The sequence below is a fragment of the Euleptes europaea genome, chromosome 7 (genome assembly GCF_029931775.1).
Source record: "Euleptes europaea isolate rEulEur1 chromosome 7, rEulEur1.hap1, whole genome shotgun sequence".
NCBI lineage: Eukaryota > Metazoa > Chordata > Lepidosauria > Squamata > Sphaerodactylidae > Euleptes > Euleptes europaea.
The window spans coordinates 45932697-45946356 of NC_079318.1; the positions used below are offsets into that span (position 1 = coordinate 45932697).

At 40.7% G+C, this 13660-nt stretch overlaps 1 protein-coding gene across 1 annotated transcript in view; it reads right to left on the bottom strand.

Annotated features, from left to right (window-relative positions):
- The window catches only part of DNAH14 (dynein axonemal heavy chain 14), a 238257-nt gene that overhangs the window by 82714 nt on the left and 141883 nt on the right, over nt 1-13660 (bottom strand). The window contains exons 51-53 of the mRNA XM_056853367.1: nt 12966-13163; nt 3198-3359; nt 1009-1200 (exon numbers count right to left, since the gene is read on the bottom strand). Of these exons, the coding sequence (XP_056709345.1) occupies nt 1009-1200; nt 3198-3359; nt 12966-13163 (552 nt within the window). The remainder of the gene's footprint in view (nt 1-1008; nt 1201-3197; nt 3360-12965; nt 13164-13660) is intronic.

Genomic DNA, 13660 nt, shown 5'->3' on the forward strand with positions numbered 1-13660 from the left:
TACTCCAGTCTAAGCCCATTCATTTCAATGGGCTTAGACTGGAGTAACTCTCCTTAGGAATGTACTGTTAAACAGGCAAGTCATGATGACCTCCATACCTACTACAAAAAAAAAAAAAAGGAACACTAGATGTTAAGTCTGCTTATATGGTGTCAGCCTTGGTGGGGGTTGGCAGTGCCTCAAGTGATAAAGTTCTAGGAGGTTCCCAAATTATGTCACATGTGGTCCTGCAAAAAGGAAGTATGCACTGCAAGTGTACATGGTAAGAATAAATGCTTCATGTGTTATCATTGCAGGAGGAAAGAACGACCTGCAAAAAGGACGGTATTCTCAGAAACTGTCCAAGGTAGTGGAATACTTTCTCAGAATATTCCAGAGTACAAACTCTTGCTGGAGTTCAGGGGTGGCTTTAAAACCTATCTTTTGCAAGAATGATAGTGCTGCCACTGCTTGTTTTTAATTTGTTTTAGGTGTTTGTCCTGTTCTGGTTTATACTTTCTGTGGATTTGTGCTGTTAATAAATACTGTCGTGAGTCACCCTGAGTACAAGAGAGGCAAGATAAAAAAATTTTCAATATGTAAACAAAATCAGGATACAAAATCACTTCATTTTTGAGGTATGAAATAGCATTTCTTAATTCACCAGTGATTTCTCCTAATAATGGTTTATGGTTACAACCATTTTTATTTACACGCAAATAAGTCCTGTGGCATATAGCCCAGTTAATACCTTTGTTTTCAAAACGGGAAATGAGTTACTGAGACACTAGTACTGCAATCTGAAGCACTATGATTCGTAATTAAGTTCTACTGAAATCAATGGACTTATTTCTTCTGCAAATGCAGTGAAGCTGTTTCAAACTGTTTAACATACATGCAAAGTAGGTTACAATAATTATGGAAATTTTGAATTTGAACCAAACCTTTATTGAAAATTCAACAGACCTCAGTAGTGAGATCTGTAACAAAAGGTTAATTACAGCATAATGTGATAAAAGTACTAAAAACTACCTCATTTTGAAGTGTGTAACCATCGGTAAAATAGCTTTTTGCAACATGGCAGAAGGCTTCTTCGGGCCAATTTTCATACCAGTCAACTGTACAGCAATTAACAATGGCAGGGTATGCACGGCAGTGTTGACGGAATGTCTGTCCTGCAGAACTTGTTATCAAAACTACATGAAGATTGCTACATACTCTCTGAAATAAAGATTTAATCCTTGATGAAAACTGTACTTCACATTTTCAAAACAAGCATGCAGTGATGAATTATATTTATATTGCCACAATAAAGTTGATCAATGGCAGCAGCTACTGAAATGTTAAAAACAAGAGTGTTTACTAGTGATGGGTGAACTCCTGTTTGGCTTAGAATTGGGTTCAGTTAATATGAGCTATTTTCCCCAAAGTTGGAAAAATGGCTCATTTTTTATGACCCCAGTTTCAGATTTTGGATTCTCTGCCACTTTCTTTGCCAGTGTTCCACCCACAAGCCCTTGAGGTCTCCCCGGTTGCTCTTTCCCTTCCTTTCAAACTTATCTGAAGGTCATAGCCATAGCAGTAGACAGGAAGACCTTTCTCCAAGGCCCCCATTACTTTTTGGTGCCTGGAGAATCAGAACATTATGTTTTCTAGAGTCTTAAGTAGTTATTATGAATGGAAAAGGTACAAAATTTGCTGCCTGAGGAACAAAATTCAAATACACTCCCTCCCCTCACACACGCACTCAACACAGGGCACACTACTACTCTCATTCATTTTGGTGGGGCTTTTGCAGGAAAGTTTACTGATAGATTGCACCCTGGAGGGCAGGTTGATCTTTCAGTTGTGCCTTTGCTTCTAATCCACCCATTCACCTTTCTGCCTCTGTTGACACTGCAGCATTTTGTATTTTGAAATTTTAAACTCTGGTGCTTTTTGACTTCCTGAAGGATTTGGGTTATTCTCCACCAACCCTCGGGAGGGGTGGTCACAGGAAATTTTTGGAGAGCATTGATTTATACAGTTGCCATGAGTCGGAAGTAACTTGACAGCACTTAACACACACACACACGCCCCGGCTCGCCTTCTCTCCCCGGCCACAGGCTTGCTCCCCACCCCGCTGTGATCTGACACTCACTGCCAGGGAGGTTGCATGGACCCACTTCTGCAGCTGCTGGAAGAGCAAGGAGGTAGCAGGGCTGGCAACACACCTCCCTCTTTTTCTTTCCTGGGCTGGTCGCAGCGCGCTAAGGCAGCCCTGGCCAGGCTGGAGGACAGCCATGTGGCCGGGATACTCCTTGCCTTGGTGCACTGGGGCCTGGGGGCCGCACCGTGACTTCTCCCTGCTGCTGTGTGTGCTGTGAGTGAGCCTCGTAGCCACAGGCGGCCTCGTCCAGCTGCAGCAGTAAGTTGCACTGGCTTTCAAGGAAGGGCATGGTTGTCACACACACGCTCAGCCCAGGGTATGGCACTGGCACGCACAGCAGCGGGGCGGGCAGCTGTGCCTCTGACTTGGCTGCAGTGGCAGTGCCCCCGCACCCACTGAATAGTTTCAAGCCTATTTTCAGGATACCATCATTTATTTTAATTGGAAAGGAATGTCCTGTGACTTGTACAAACACCACTTTGTCTATCTGATATGCCGGTGCAGGTCAAGGCTACCAAGATGTCCACAGAAGGAACTACTTATTTTTGTATTTCTTTGGTTTCTGCCATATATATTGCCCTACTCCTGTGTTTCAACTCCACATTTCAAATTTTTTGCCTTTCAGTAACCATGGTAACATCATAATAAGTATACTATTAACTACAGGTATGAGGGCAAATCTAAATATGGAAGTTTGGCTAATTTAGTTCTTGAGATGCTCTATAAAACTATGACTGTGCAATAGCAGCAAAAACAAAATAGTATATATGTTGAGCTTTAGAAGTTTCAAACACTTCAAACACTCAGTAATTGTTACAAAAAAACTTTGTCAGGCGACCAGCCAGTATAGTTAAATTACTCCCAAGTTGTTCTGATATAATATACAAAATATGTATATCTTGGATTTCACCACAACTATTCAACATAAATTGAATTTTCAATGTAAAAAAATCAATTATGGACATTGCATAATACTATCAACAATATTGCTCAAAAAGGTTTTGACCCCTGAAATAAAGATGATGTTAAGAAGTGTTTAAAAATTATTTCAAGTATATTAAAATTCTACCTGCAAGAATAATGAGTAGATATCTTCTACACTGTTGGAGTAGTTAGCCTTTTCAGCAACAGGTGTAAGTGTTACAATAATATTATCCAACTCCTCCTTCTGAAATAATTCAGGCACTTGTCCTGAGTGTAGAATACAACTTATGTCTTCTAAAAATGACTCCTAAAACAAATTATATTCCTTAGCAATCTGCATAGTTAATTAATTTTTCAAATAACTAAGAACACATTAGCTACAATTCAGTGTTAAACATTAAACCAAAGAGTTAAACCAAAGAATTCAACAGGCTTACTTGTGGCTATTGAATGTTCCAGTCAAAAGATAATATTAGATTATTTTTTTTCCACAGGAACTCTTACTCAAAAGCATGATTCCTACAAAAACCTATCTGGACTCTTTAGTGCAAAATTGGCATAGCTGTTAAACAACCCAGAACCAAATACTTTTTTCTACTGCAGTGCAGTGGTTTCTCGGTAGTGAGTTGCTGTCTCTTTCCTCAAAGTAGTGCTTCAGCTGCAGGGGAAATCACTTTGTTGCAGCACTTAATCTGCAATATATTATTTCTGGGAAAACACTATTCTGCTGCTTCTCCTGCACTGAGATTGTGAAAGCGTTATCAGTGCCTTTCACTCATAAAACATTCACAATCTCAGTGGACGAGAGGATTCTATCAAGACTTGGTTTACTAAAGGCTGCCATCACTAAAGATGAATGATCTAATGGCTCTCCTTTTCCTCTACCGTTGTATGTACTTTTAAGAAGGTTTTACAATTACTGTTTATTATTTAACTTACAATTATTATCTTGAATGCCAAATATTCTCCCAACTGTACCAATCAAACCAGCAAACATCAGCAAACTACCTCCTTGCATGCAGCAATGACTTTGCCATTTCATGGATCTTTTCCTTTTGTCAGTTTTTAAAATTAGTTGTTGAAGCCTGTACACAGAGCTGCAATTCACATATTCTATGAATATAAAAAGACCACTAACCCCAAAGTTTGATCCTTAGACAAAGCAGAATTTCAGGAGGAAAAAATTATTTATCTGTACATTTTTATGCCTGCCTTCCATTCAGGAACTCAGCGCTCTGCTCCCCTCCATGTTATCCAAAGAAGAACCCTGCAAGGTATGTAGGATTGCCAACTGTCTTTCATACCTCAAGTAATTCTAATGCGATGGTATGGGGATCAAACCCCTGATGTGGCCCAGTCAAAGTTAATGTGACCAAGGAGCACCTGGACCTTCTTCAGTGTGCATTTCCTGCTGTTAATAACGTGAGCTGAAAGAGCCTGCAGGGCCACCAGCTTATCATCGGGTAAGCCAGAGATGCTCTGAACTGAATCCAGTAGGATTCCTAAATATATCAGCTCTTTGAAGGGGCCTTCTGTTTTGTCCTGTGCCAACGGACCTGCAGCTCAGCAGCTAAGGCCTACAAGATGGCCAAACATGAGGCACAGGCAGGAGTCCCTGCCAGGCCAGCAAAGAGGAAATCATCCAAGTAATTCATGACATATAGTGAATGAGCTGCAGTACTGCAGTCCAAGCTCTGCTCAGGACCTGAGTTCGATCCCGATGGAAGTCGGTTTCAGGTAGCCAGCTCAAGGTTGACTCAGCCTTCCATCCTTCCAAGGTTGGTAAAATGAGTATCCAGCTTGCTGGGGGTAAAGTGTAGACAACTGGGGAAGGCAATGGCAAACCACCCCATACACAAAGTCTGCCTAGTAAACATCGGGATGTGACGTCACCCCATGGGTCAGGAATGACCTGGTGCTTGCACAGGGAACCTTTACCTTTTTAATGAATGAATGCAATCCTTGACAACCCACTTGAGAAATCTGCTAAATGTCTTGATGGTCACACAGGCCACGGAGCAGCCCATGAGTATGGCCTTGTCGATGAAATACCACTGACAACTACTCTTTGGGTACAGTTCTCCATCCAGTTCCCTATTCACCTAAATACAGAGTCCAGTCCACATGTCAACCAGCAGCCTGGACACCGTGGCTTGCCTACTACCATCTCTAGATGAGCCTTTTCTCTTCTTCAGGAAAAAAAACTGAGGCAAAATAAGCATTGAACATTTCTGCTTTCGGTCCTCTGTCAGAGTTTCTCCATTTCCACCCAACAGTGGACCTATTGCCTTTTCTACCTTGTGTTTGCTCCTCATGAATCTGAAGAAACTTTTCTTGTTATAGAGAATCTCCCTGGCTAGCCTCAGCTCACTCTGAGCTTTGGCCTCTCTGATGGCTGACCTAAAGTTCTTTAGAGGTATGTCCTTCCCTCCATTTCTTGAATATTTCCTTTTTCTTTCTTAGCTCATCATGGAGTTCACTGATCCTCCACATTGGCTTCTCTGATTCCCTACCATGTTTCTGTATTGTTGGAATAATGATGGCTTGAGCTTGCAAGAGCTCCTGTTTTAGGAGAGCCCACCCTTCACTTGCTCTTTTTCCTTCCAGCATTCTTGCCCATGGAATGACTCTCATCTAGGGCTGTTGATTCGGTTTGGCCCAAACTTGAAAACAGCCGAATTTCCCGATTCTGTGGTTTTTAGTTCGGGACGAACCGAACTCAAAAATGGTGGGCAACCGGGGAGCCGAATTCAGCAAGTTCGGGAGTTCATGAATAAATCCGGCCAATTCGGGGCTGTCAGTAAGCAGCATAACCGTCAGTAAGCAGCATTCTCCTCCCCCGGCCAATCGGTGGCCAAGCTGGGTCTTCTTCTGCCCAATCAGTCAGGATTGAGTACTGGAGGAATCAGCTGATGTGCGGCCCGGCCGGGGGGAGAGAGAGAGAGAGAGAGAGAGAGAGAGAGAGAGAGAGAGAGAGAGAGAGAGGGAAATCTTCGTGTGTGTGTGGGGGTGCTTGTGTACATTCGTTCCTTTCTGTGGTTGCAGGGAGCGTATTTTTTGGGGTACAGACACAAAACTTTCAGCAGAGATTCAGACAAGCCTTCTTAAGAGACCACCCAAGTTTTGTAAACATTGGGTCAGGGGGTCCCGAGATATGGGCTCCCCCCTTTTTCTTTCCATGGCTGCAGGGGGTGCATTTTTGGGGGTACAGACCCCAAACTTTCAGGGGAGCTTCAGATGAGCCTTCTTAAGATACCCCCCAAGTTTTGTAAACATTGGGTCAGGGGGTCTCAAGATATGAGCTCCCCCCCTTTTCCCTCCCCCCTTTTCCATTTCTGTGGCTGCAGGGGGCACTTTTTTGGGGATACAGCCCCCAAACTTTCAGCATAACTTCAGACAATCCTTAAGATACCACCCAAGTTTTGTAAAGATGGGTTCAGTGGGGGCAGAAATATCAGCTCCCCCCTTTTCTCTTTCCGTGGTTGCAGGGGGCGCATTTTTGGGGGTGCAGATCCCAAACTTTGAGCGGAGCTTCAGACAATCCTTCTTAAGATACCACCCAAGTTTTGTAAAGATGGGTTCAGTGGGGGCAGAAATATCGGCTCCCCCCTTTTCTCTTTCTGTGGCTGCAGGGGCGCATTTTTGGGGGTGCAGATCCCAAGCTTTGAGCGGAGCTTCAGACAAGCCTTCTTAAGAGACCACCCAAGTTTTGTAAACATTGGGTCAGGGGGTCCCGAGATATGGGCTTTCCCCTTTCCCCTATTGGGATGAATGGATCAGTATGCATCTCCAGAGCAAAACGTCCCGTGCCTAAATGGAATCGTCTTGGATTACCGAGTCCTCCCCAGCCCCTCCTGATGGAACAGAAGACAGCCACAGTAAGACCCCTTTGGGGGCTTTAATCTATAATTTTTCTCCTGTGTGTGTGTGTGTGGGGGGAAGCAGAGTCTGTGTGTGTGTGGGGAGGGAACAGTTTCTGTGGGTGGGGGGGAAGCTAAAGGGGGCTTTTGCCGGTTCTGCCTGGGGTGTGTGTTCCCCCTCGAGTCTCTCTCTCCCTGGTTTGAGAGGGGGTTTCAGTTGTGTGTCTTCAGGTTTTCCCTCATTCATAAGAGCGGTTAGGTCTATTAGGATGCTTGCTCAAAACTTGTTTTCAAATGGTGACTTAAATAATGCATTTGGAATCCCATGCAAAAGGGGAAATTCCACCCCTGCTCATTTTGCATAGCTAGCTGCCTCTGTCTCTTTCCATGGTTTGCAAACTCCCAGGTGTCAGGTGTTGCTTTGCACAGTTGCAAAGGTGTTGCTTACAAGGTTGTGTTGCTTTTGCAGTCGTGTTGCTTGCAGTTGTGTTGCAATGCTTTGCAAACTTCTCAGCTGTTTGTCGGGGCTGGGAGCTTTGTGTGTGGGCGGCAAGCTCTGCTCAGAGATGCACATGAAGGGTGGGGGGGGCCCTTTCGGGGCCCATATCTCAGCCCCCCCCTGACCCAATCTTTACAAAACTTGGGGGGTCTTTCAAGAAGCGTCCTTTGAAGCTCCGCTCAAAGTTTGGGACCTCTACCCCCAAAAATGCCCCCCCAGAGCCACGGAAAGGCGTGGTTGTGTTTTTTTTTTATAAGATTTTATTTATGTAATTGAAGGGGTACAGGAAAAAAAGGGAGGGATAAAGCATTATAAGTATAAAAACAATACAATAGTAAAAAATAAGCTCAATTGTATATTGTGAGACATTCTCTATACTGAAAAAAAATTATTACAAAGTGTCGTTCTGTTATTCTACTTGTGTTAGTGTTCTATTATGTGAAGGTCTAAAGTTACTTAACAGTTGTTTATAACAAGTTAAATAATACATAACCATCGTATTTCATTCAATTAGCTAGAATTCATATAGGTATAGAATGACACCCACTTATCATCAAATTGCTCAGTAGATTCACTGAATTTTAAGTTTATCTCGAAAGTCATCTTAGCTATGCTGGCATATTCCAATAGTTTTTCTTTCCAGTCTTCTATTTCGGGTATGTGAGTTTGTTTCCAAGTTCTTGCAAGAACAGTTCTGGCTGCGGTGGTAGCATATTTAAAAACGTCCTGAAGTTTCAAAGGCAAGTTTGGTGGCACTATGCTGAGTAGATAGAATTTAGGATCAAATGTTAACTTGATAGTTAACATTAACTGAAGTTCTTGATGAATTCTTTTCCAATATGTTTGTAACTTTGGACATGTCCACCAGACATGAAAATAGGAACCATCGGTGTCTTGGCATTTCCAGCAGGCACCTTTTTTTCCAGAAGTGGTCATCTGGGAAAGCATATTAGGAGTCAAATACCATCTACAGAATGTTTTATACCAATTTTCTTTCACTTCTTGAGAGACGGTGTATTTCATTTCGGAAGTACAAAGTTTTTCCCATAAATCCATATTAATCATTTCTCCAAAGTTTTGCATCCATTTTATCATGTTGGTTTTCACTTGTTCTTCTGTTTCGTATTTCAAAAGAAGCTTGTAGATTTTTCCTAATAAGTGTGAATCATTTTTGGATGTTATCTGCTCAAATTCTGTTAATTCACGAAATGGCTGGGGATAGAGACAGTCTTTTTGTAGATTAGACCTCAGTTGTAAGTAAGTCAGCCAGTTCAGTTTTTGAAATTTTTCTTGAAGATTGGTCAGGGTCTTGATTTCTCCTATGGGCTCAATCATTTGATTGTAAGTAAAATGAACACCCGGTTTTAGTTTGACGTTATCATGATAAGCTTCAACTGGCGACATTATGGATGGTGGAGAGGGACTTATTCTCTTTTTGTATTTTTTCCATACTTTCAATAGCGCTATTTTAACATCACAATCTTCTAATGCTTTGTCTTTTTGAATTTTTGTTGTAGAGTCCCACAAAACTTTGTGGAAACCTTGTCCAAGGTCCGCTCGTTCTAAGATATGTCTGGAGTTGGGATATTTTATCCATTCTGTAATCCAAGTTAGACAGGCAGCATGATAATATAATTTAAGGTTGGGTAATGCTAATCCTCCTCTTTTCTTTTCGTCTTGTAACACTTTGAATCTGATTCTCGGTTTTTTCCCATTCCAAACTAATCGGTTGATTTGTTTTTGCCAGCTTTCTATTGTTCTGTCTGGAATATCAATCGGCAGAAATTGGAATAAAAAGTTCAGTCTTGGAAGTACGTTCATCTTTATCGCCGATATCCTTCCCAGCCATGAAATATTCATTTTTGACCATATACTCAAGTCCCTTTCTATTTTTTCCCAGATTTTCAAATAATTTGACCTTAGAAGTGTCTTATTTTGTGAAGATATGTTGACACCCAGATATTTAACAGACTCCTTGGCGATGTGACAACCAGTAACTTCTTTAATGTACTTGTCTTCGTCTGTTGTAGTATTAAAGGTCATAATTTTTGTCTTTGTTTTGTTCAATTTGTAGCCAGAATGCTTTGCATATTCCATAATGTGATTATAAACCTGTGGAAGTGTTTGTCCAGGGTTCTGACAGATTAAGACAACGTCATCTGCATAACTTTTAATTTTGTGTTCTTCGTTTCCTATTGTGTGACCTTTAATCTTTGAATCATTTCTTATGTAATTCGAGACAACTTCCATTGATAAGTCAAAAAGAAGAGGAGAAAGTGGAGCCTTGTCTTGTGCCTTTAGTGATAGCAAATTCTGTTGACAATAAACCATTAATCAAAAGACGTGCTTTCTGAACGGAATATATTGAATTAAAAATCATTAAAAAGGTATCTCCACAGTCCATTTGTTGTAAAGTCTTAGAAATGAAATGCCAAGAAACGTTGTCAAAAGCTTTCTCTGCGTCTAAAAAGATCATTGCAGTTTTTAATGATTTAGATTTTATGTATTTAATTGCGCTAAGGATCAATCGTACATTATCTCTCATAAGTCTCTTTGGAATAAAGCCGGTTTGATCTGGATGTACCAGTTTGCCGACATATTTTTGAAATCTTTTGGTAATTATGGAAACAAAAATTTTGTAGTCAATGTTCAGCAGTGAAATTGGTCTGTAAGCTTGAGGAAGATATCGATCTGTACCTTCTTTTGGGATCAGAGAGATATGTGCTTCCTGCCAGGACCTTGGGATCTTGCCATGTTCAATTACCTCATTGTAGAGAGAAAGTAAAACCGGAGTCAGTTGTTGTTCAAATAACTTGTAAAATTGAGGTGTTATACCGTCCGGACCGGGTGCCTTGTCTGATTTCAAATTATTTATAGCATCTACAATTTCTTGGGTCGTTATCTTCTGGTTAAGACTCTCTTGGTCTTCTTTTGGTAACTTAGGTACCAAAGTCTAATAGATAAGTGCGTCTAATAGATAAGTTCTTAATCCTTCTTCTTGCAGGTCATCTTTCGCATATAATTGCTTGTAATAATCAACAAATATTCTTTCGATTTCTTCTTGTTTGTTATAGATTGTCCCATTAGCCTTAGCGCCGATTATCTTCCTTGTCTTCTCTTGTTGTCGAAGTTGGTTAGCTAAAAAACGATCAGGTTTATTTGCTCTTTCAAATAGTCTTTGCTTGGCATATCTGATTTTTGTTTGAATTTCTTCTGTTTCTATCAGCTCGATTTGATGTTTGGTCATCTTGATACTATGTAATGTACTTTTATCTAGCTTGGTTTGAGCTTTTTTCCCCCAATCTTCTTAATTGATCTTGCAGATCTTGAAGTTTCTTCTGTTTGTCTTTTTTGATTTTAGAGTTCAGGGCAATCATTTTCCCTCTAATAAAAGCTTTGCTTGCATCCCATATAACAAAATCAGACATGCCTACAGTTTTATTTATTGCAAAAAACTCCTCCACATCACGTTTGCATTGTTCGAGTGTTTGTTTCCTCCGCAGTATTTGGTCATTCAAATGCCATCTTCTGATCCCTGTTCTACCTTTTAACAAGGTCAATTCAATTGGGTTATGGTCTGACAGTATTCTAGGTGCAATCTGTATCCTTTCCACACTTGCTGTCATTGATCTGGAGATCCAGCACATATCGATTATAGAATGTGATCCATGACGATTTGAATAAAATGTAAAGTCTTTTGTTCTAGGATTCTTCATTCTCCATACATCAATTAAGTTAAATTCTTTCATTAGTTTAAGAGCATTCTTCGGCAATTTTCCAGATGTACTATTGTGAGTCTTGTCTATCATTGGGTTCACAACTGCATTAAAATCTCCTAGAATTATAATTTCTCCTTGGTGACATTCTGCAAGATTCTTAAACAGTGTTTCGTAAAAGGCTTCCTTGGCAGCATTCGGAGCATAAATATGTGCTATTGTGAAACAAATTCCGTCTGGCCCATAAAGGATCAAAATTTGGTAACGTCCATCTGGGTCTGCTATATGGGTCTTAACGGTCAAGATTTTCTCATTGATATAAATAGCTAGGCCCCTCTTCTTCTCTTGGGCCGATGCAAGATAGGGAGTTCCAAGATGATTTTTCTGTAAGATTTTTTCATGTTCTTTTTTGATATGAGTTTCTTGAAAACAGACAATGTCTTTCCTTTTTTTTTTATACTGTGAAAAACTCTCTTTCTTTTGTTAGGGGAGTTAAGCCCGTTAATATTCAGTGATACAATCTGTAGATGGTTCATGATTAAATTAAAATTCAAGTCTACAATGCTGCTGCTTGGTCTAATTTGTCACCTTCAGTAGTCTTCTTGTGTTTTCTGAGTTCTCGTTTTTCAAGTGGTTGTTTTTTGTCTTTCTGGGTGCGCGGTTGTGTTTTTAATGGCTTTATTCGGCCAAATTTTTTCCCCGAACTGTGAATTCCTGCCGAATTGCACGGACCCGAAGCGGGGGAGTTTGGACTTTGGCATATCCCGAATCTAAACGGGCCGAATTCAGCCGAATCCGAACTATACCGAATTTTTTTTAATTCAACAGCCCTACTCTCATCATGCCTCTGAGTTCATTAAAGCCTGCTCTACTAAAATCTAACATACACGTCTGGGCACGAACTTCCTTAGTCCTCCACTGAAAATTAGTTCTAGTAGAGGACCAAGGAAGTTCATACCCAAGGAAAATCATCCTGGTGTGGAAGCAACCTAGGCCAGACCCTACTATACAGAAAAAGTTGCATATAAACCAAGAGTTGATAAAAAGCATTTCTGGCCATGGCAATCATTTGGGTATCCAGAAGCAATTCTAAAGTCTGGGTTCAGTAACACAGTATGAAAACTTGCTCCTTATGATTCCTGCATTCCCATTTTAGAACTGGTGCATTCCGCTAAATCAATGACAAAAGGCCCTCTCATTTTCTCCAGACTGAATGTCTTATTTTTTCATCCTAATTCAACCCATTACTGTCATTTGACAAGGAAACAGCCATACATTTTATAGAAAGAGAGTAGCACTGCACATTAAATACTGATGGCACCAATCTCACTAGAAGGAAATGTTATACATGTCTGTTATTAAAACAGTTAGATTCAAGTCCAGTAGCACCTTAGAGACCAACAAGATTTTGAGGGTATAATCTTTTGGGAGTCAAAATTCCCTTTGTATCTTTGTCAGCTATCCTCTGAAACTGTTTTTTTCAATTCCTAAAGAGTTTCAAAATGCATTGGGAATTTTTCATTAAACATACAATTGCACCTTGTTAGCTCTGCTTATTGTTTCTTTATGACAGAGGAGGCTCTTTTTGCCTGTATCACCACCATGAAATATGCTCTCAACCATGTCAGGCTGGATTAATCACAAGAGTCATGGCACCTGTGACAGAAAAAAACAAGGACCGCCAGAATAACTGGTGAAGTCAGCTAAACATTCCTACAAAAAGACTCTGAAAACCTTTGGGATGTTAATTTGGGGTGTGAGTGTGCAATTCTAAATACTTCTATAATTAACATGGTACATAAAAAAGTTTGAGAAAAACACAGAGCTGAAAGGCTTACTTGAATTATGTCTGAGTCACTGATGAAAAGAACAGTCCTTTTGCCTTCCAGGCCTGCCTGTTTATAGACATTTTTAAGGTCATCTCTAAAATTTACATGATTGTAATTATGGGAAATAGATAACTTGAACAGGCTACATGAGGATAAATAACAGGCTAAGGTTGCACAGGTAGATTTCCCAGATCCATCCAGACCAACCTGCAAAAAAAGAAAAGAAAAAAAGACTTGTTTTAGATCAGTGAAGTAGTGTTAACTAAACCTAACTTTTATGAATTGTAGGCTTGTATCTAGCGATGTAAACATAAACAGCACAGTTAAGGCTGTGCAAGATGTTGTGCAACACCTAATGCTTTCCTCCCTACACATTATAGTGCCCAGAAAAAGTTCTAGCACAAGCAGAAATACAAGCGGGGATAAACACTGTTGCACTTACCTGTAACTGTTGTTCACTGAGTCTTCTGTGCAGACACACAGCTGAATTGTTTTTGCCTAGAAGCAGAGTGGGAGCCCCTCCCTTCCGGAGTGCTTCAGTGACCACTTTCCTGCCTAAACAGTCACGTGCTCTGAGGGATCGTGCTCCCATTCCCTCAGTTCTCCTCAGCCACTGCGATGAGCCTCTAAGGAATTATACAACACAATGAGAGTTCAAAATGGGGACAGAGGGAGTGAATGTGTGCCTGCACAGAAGAGGACTT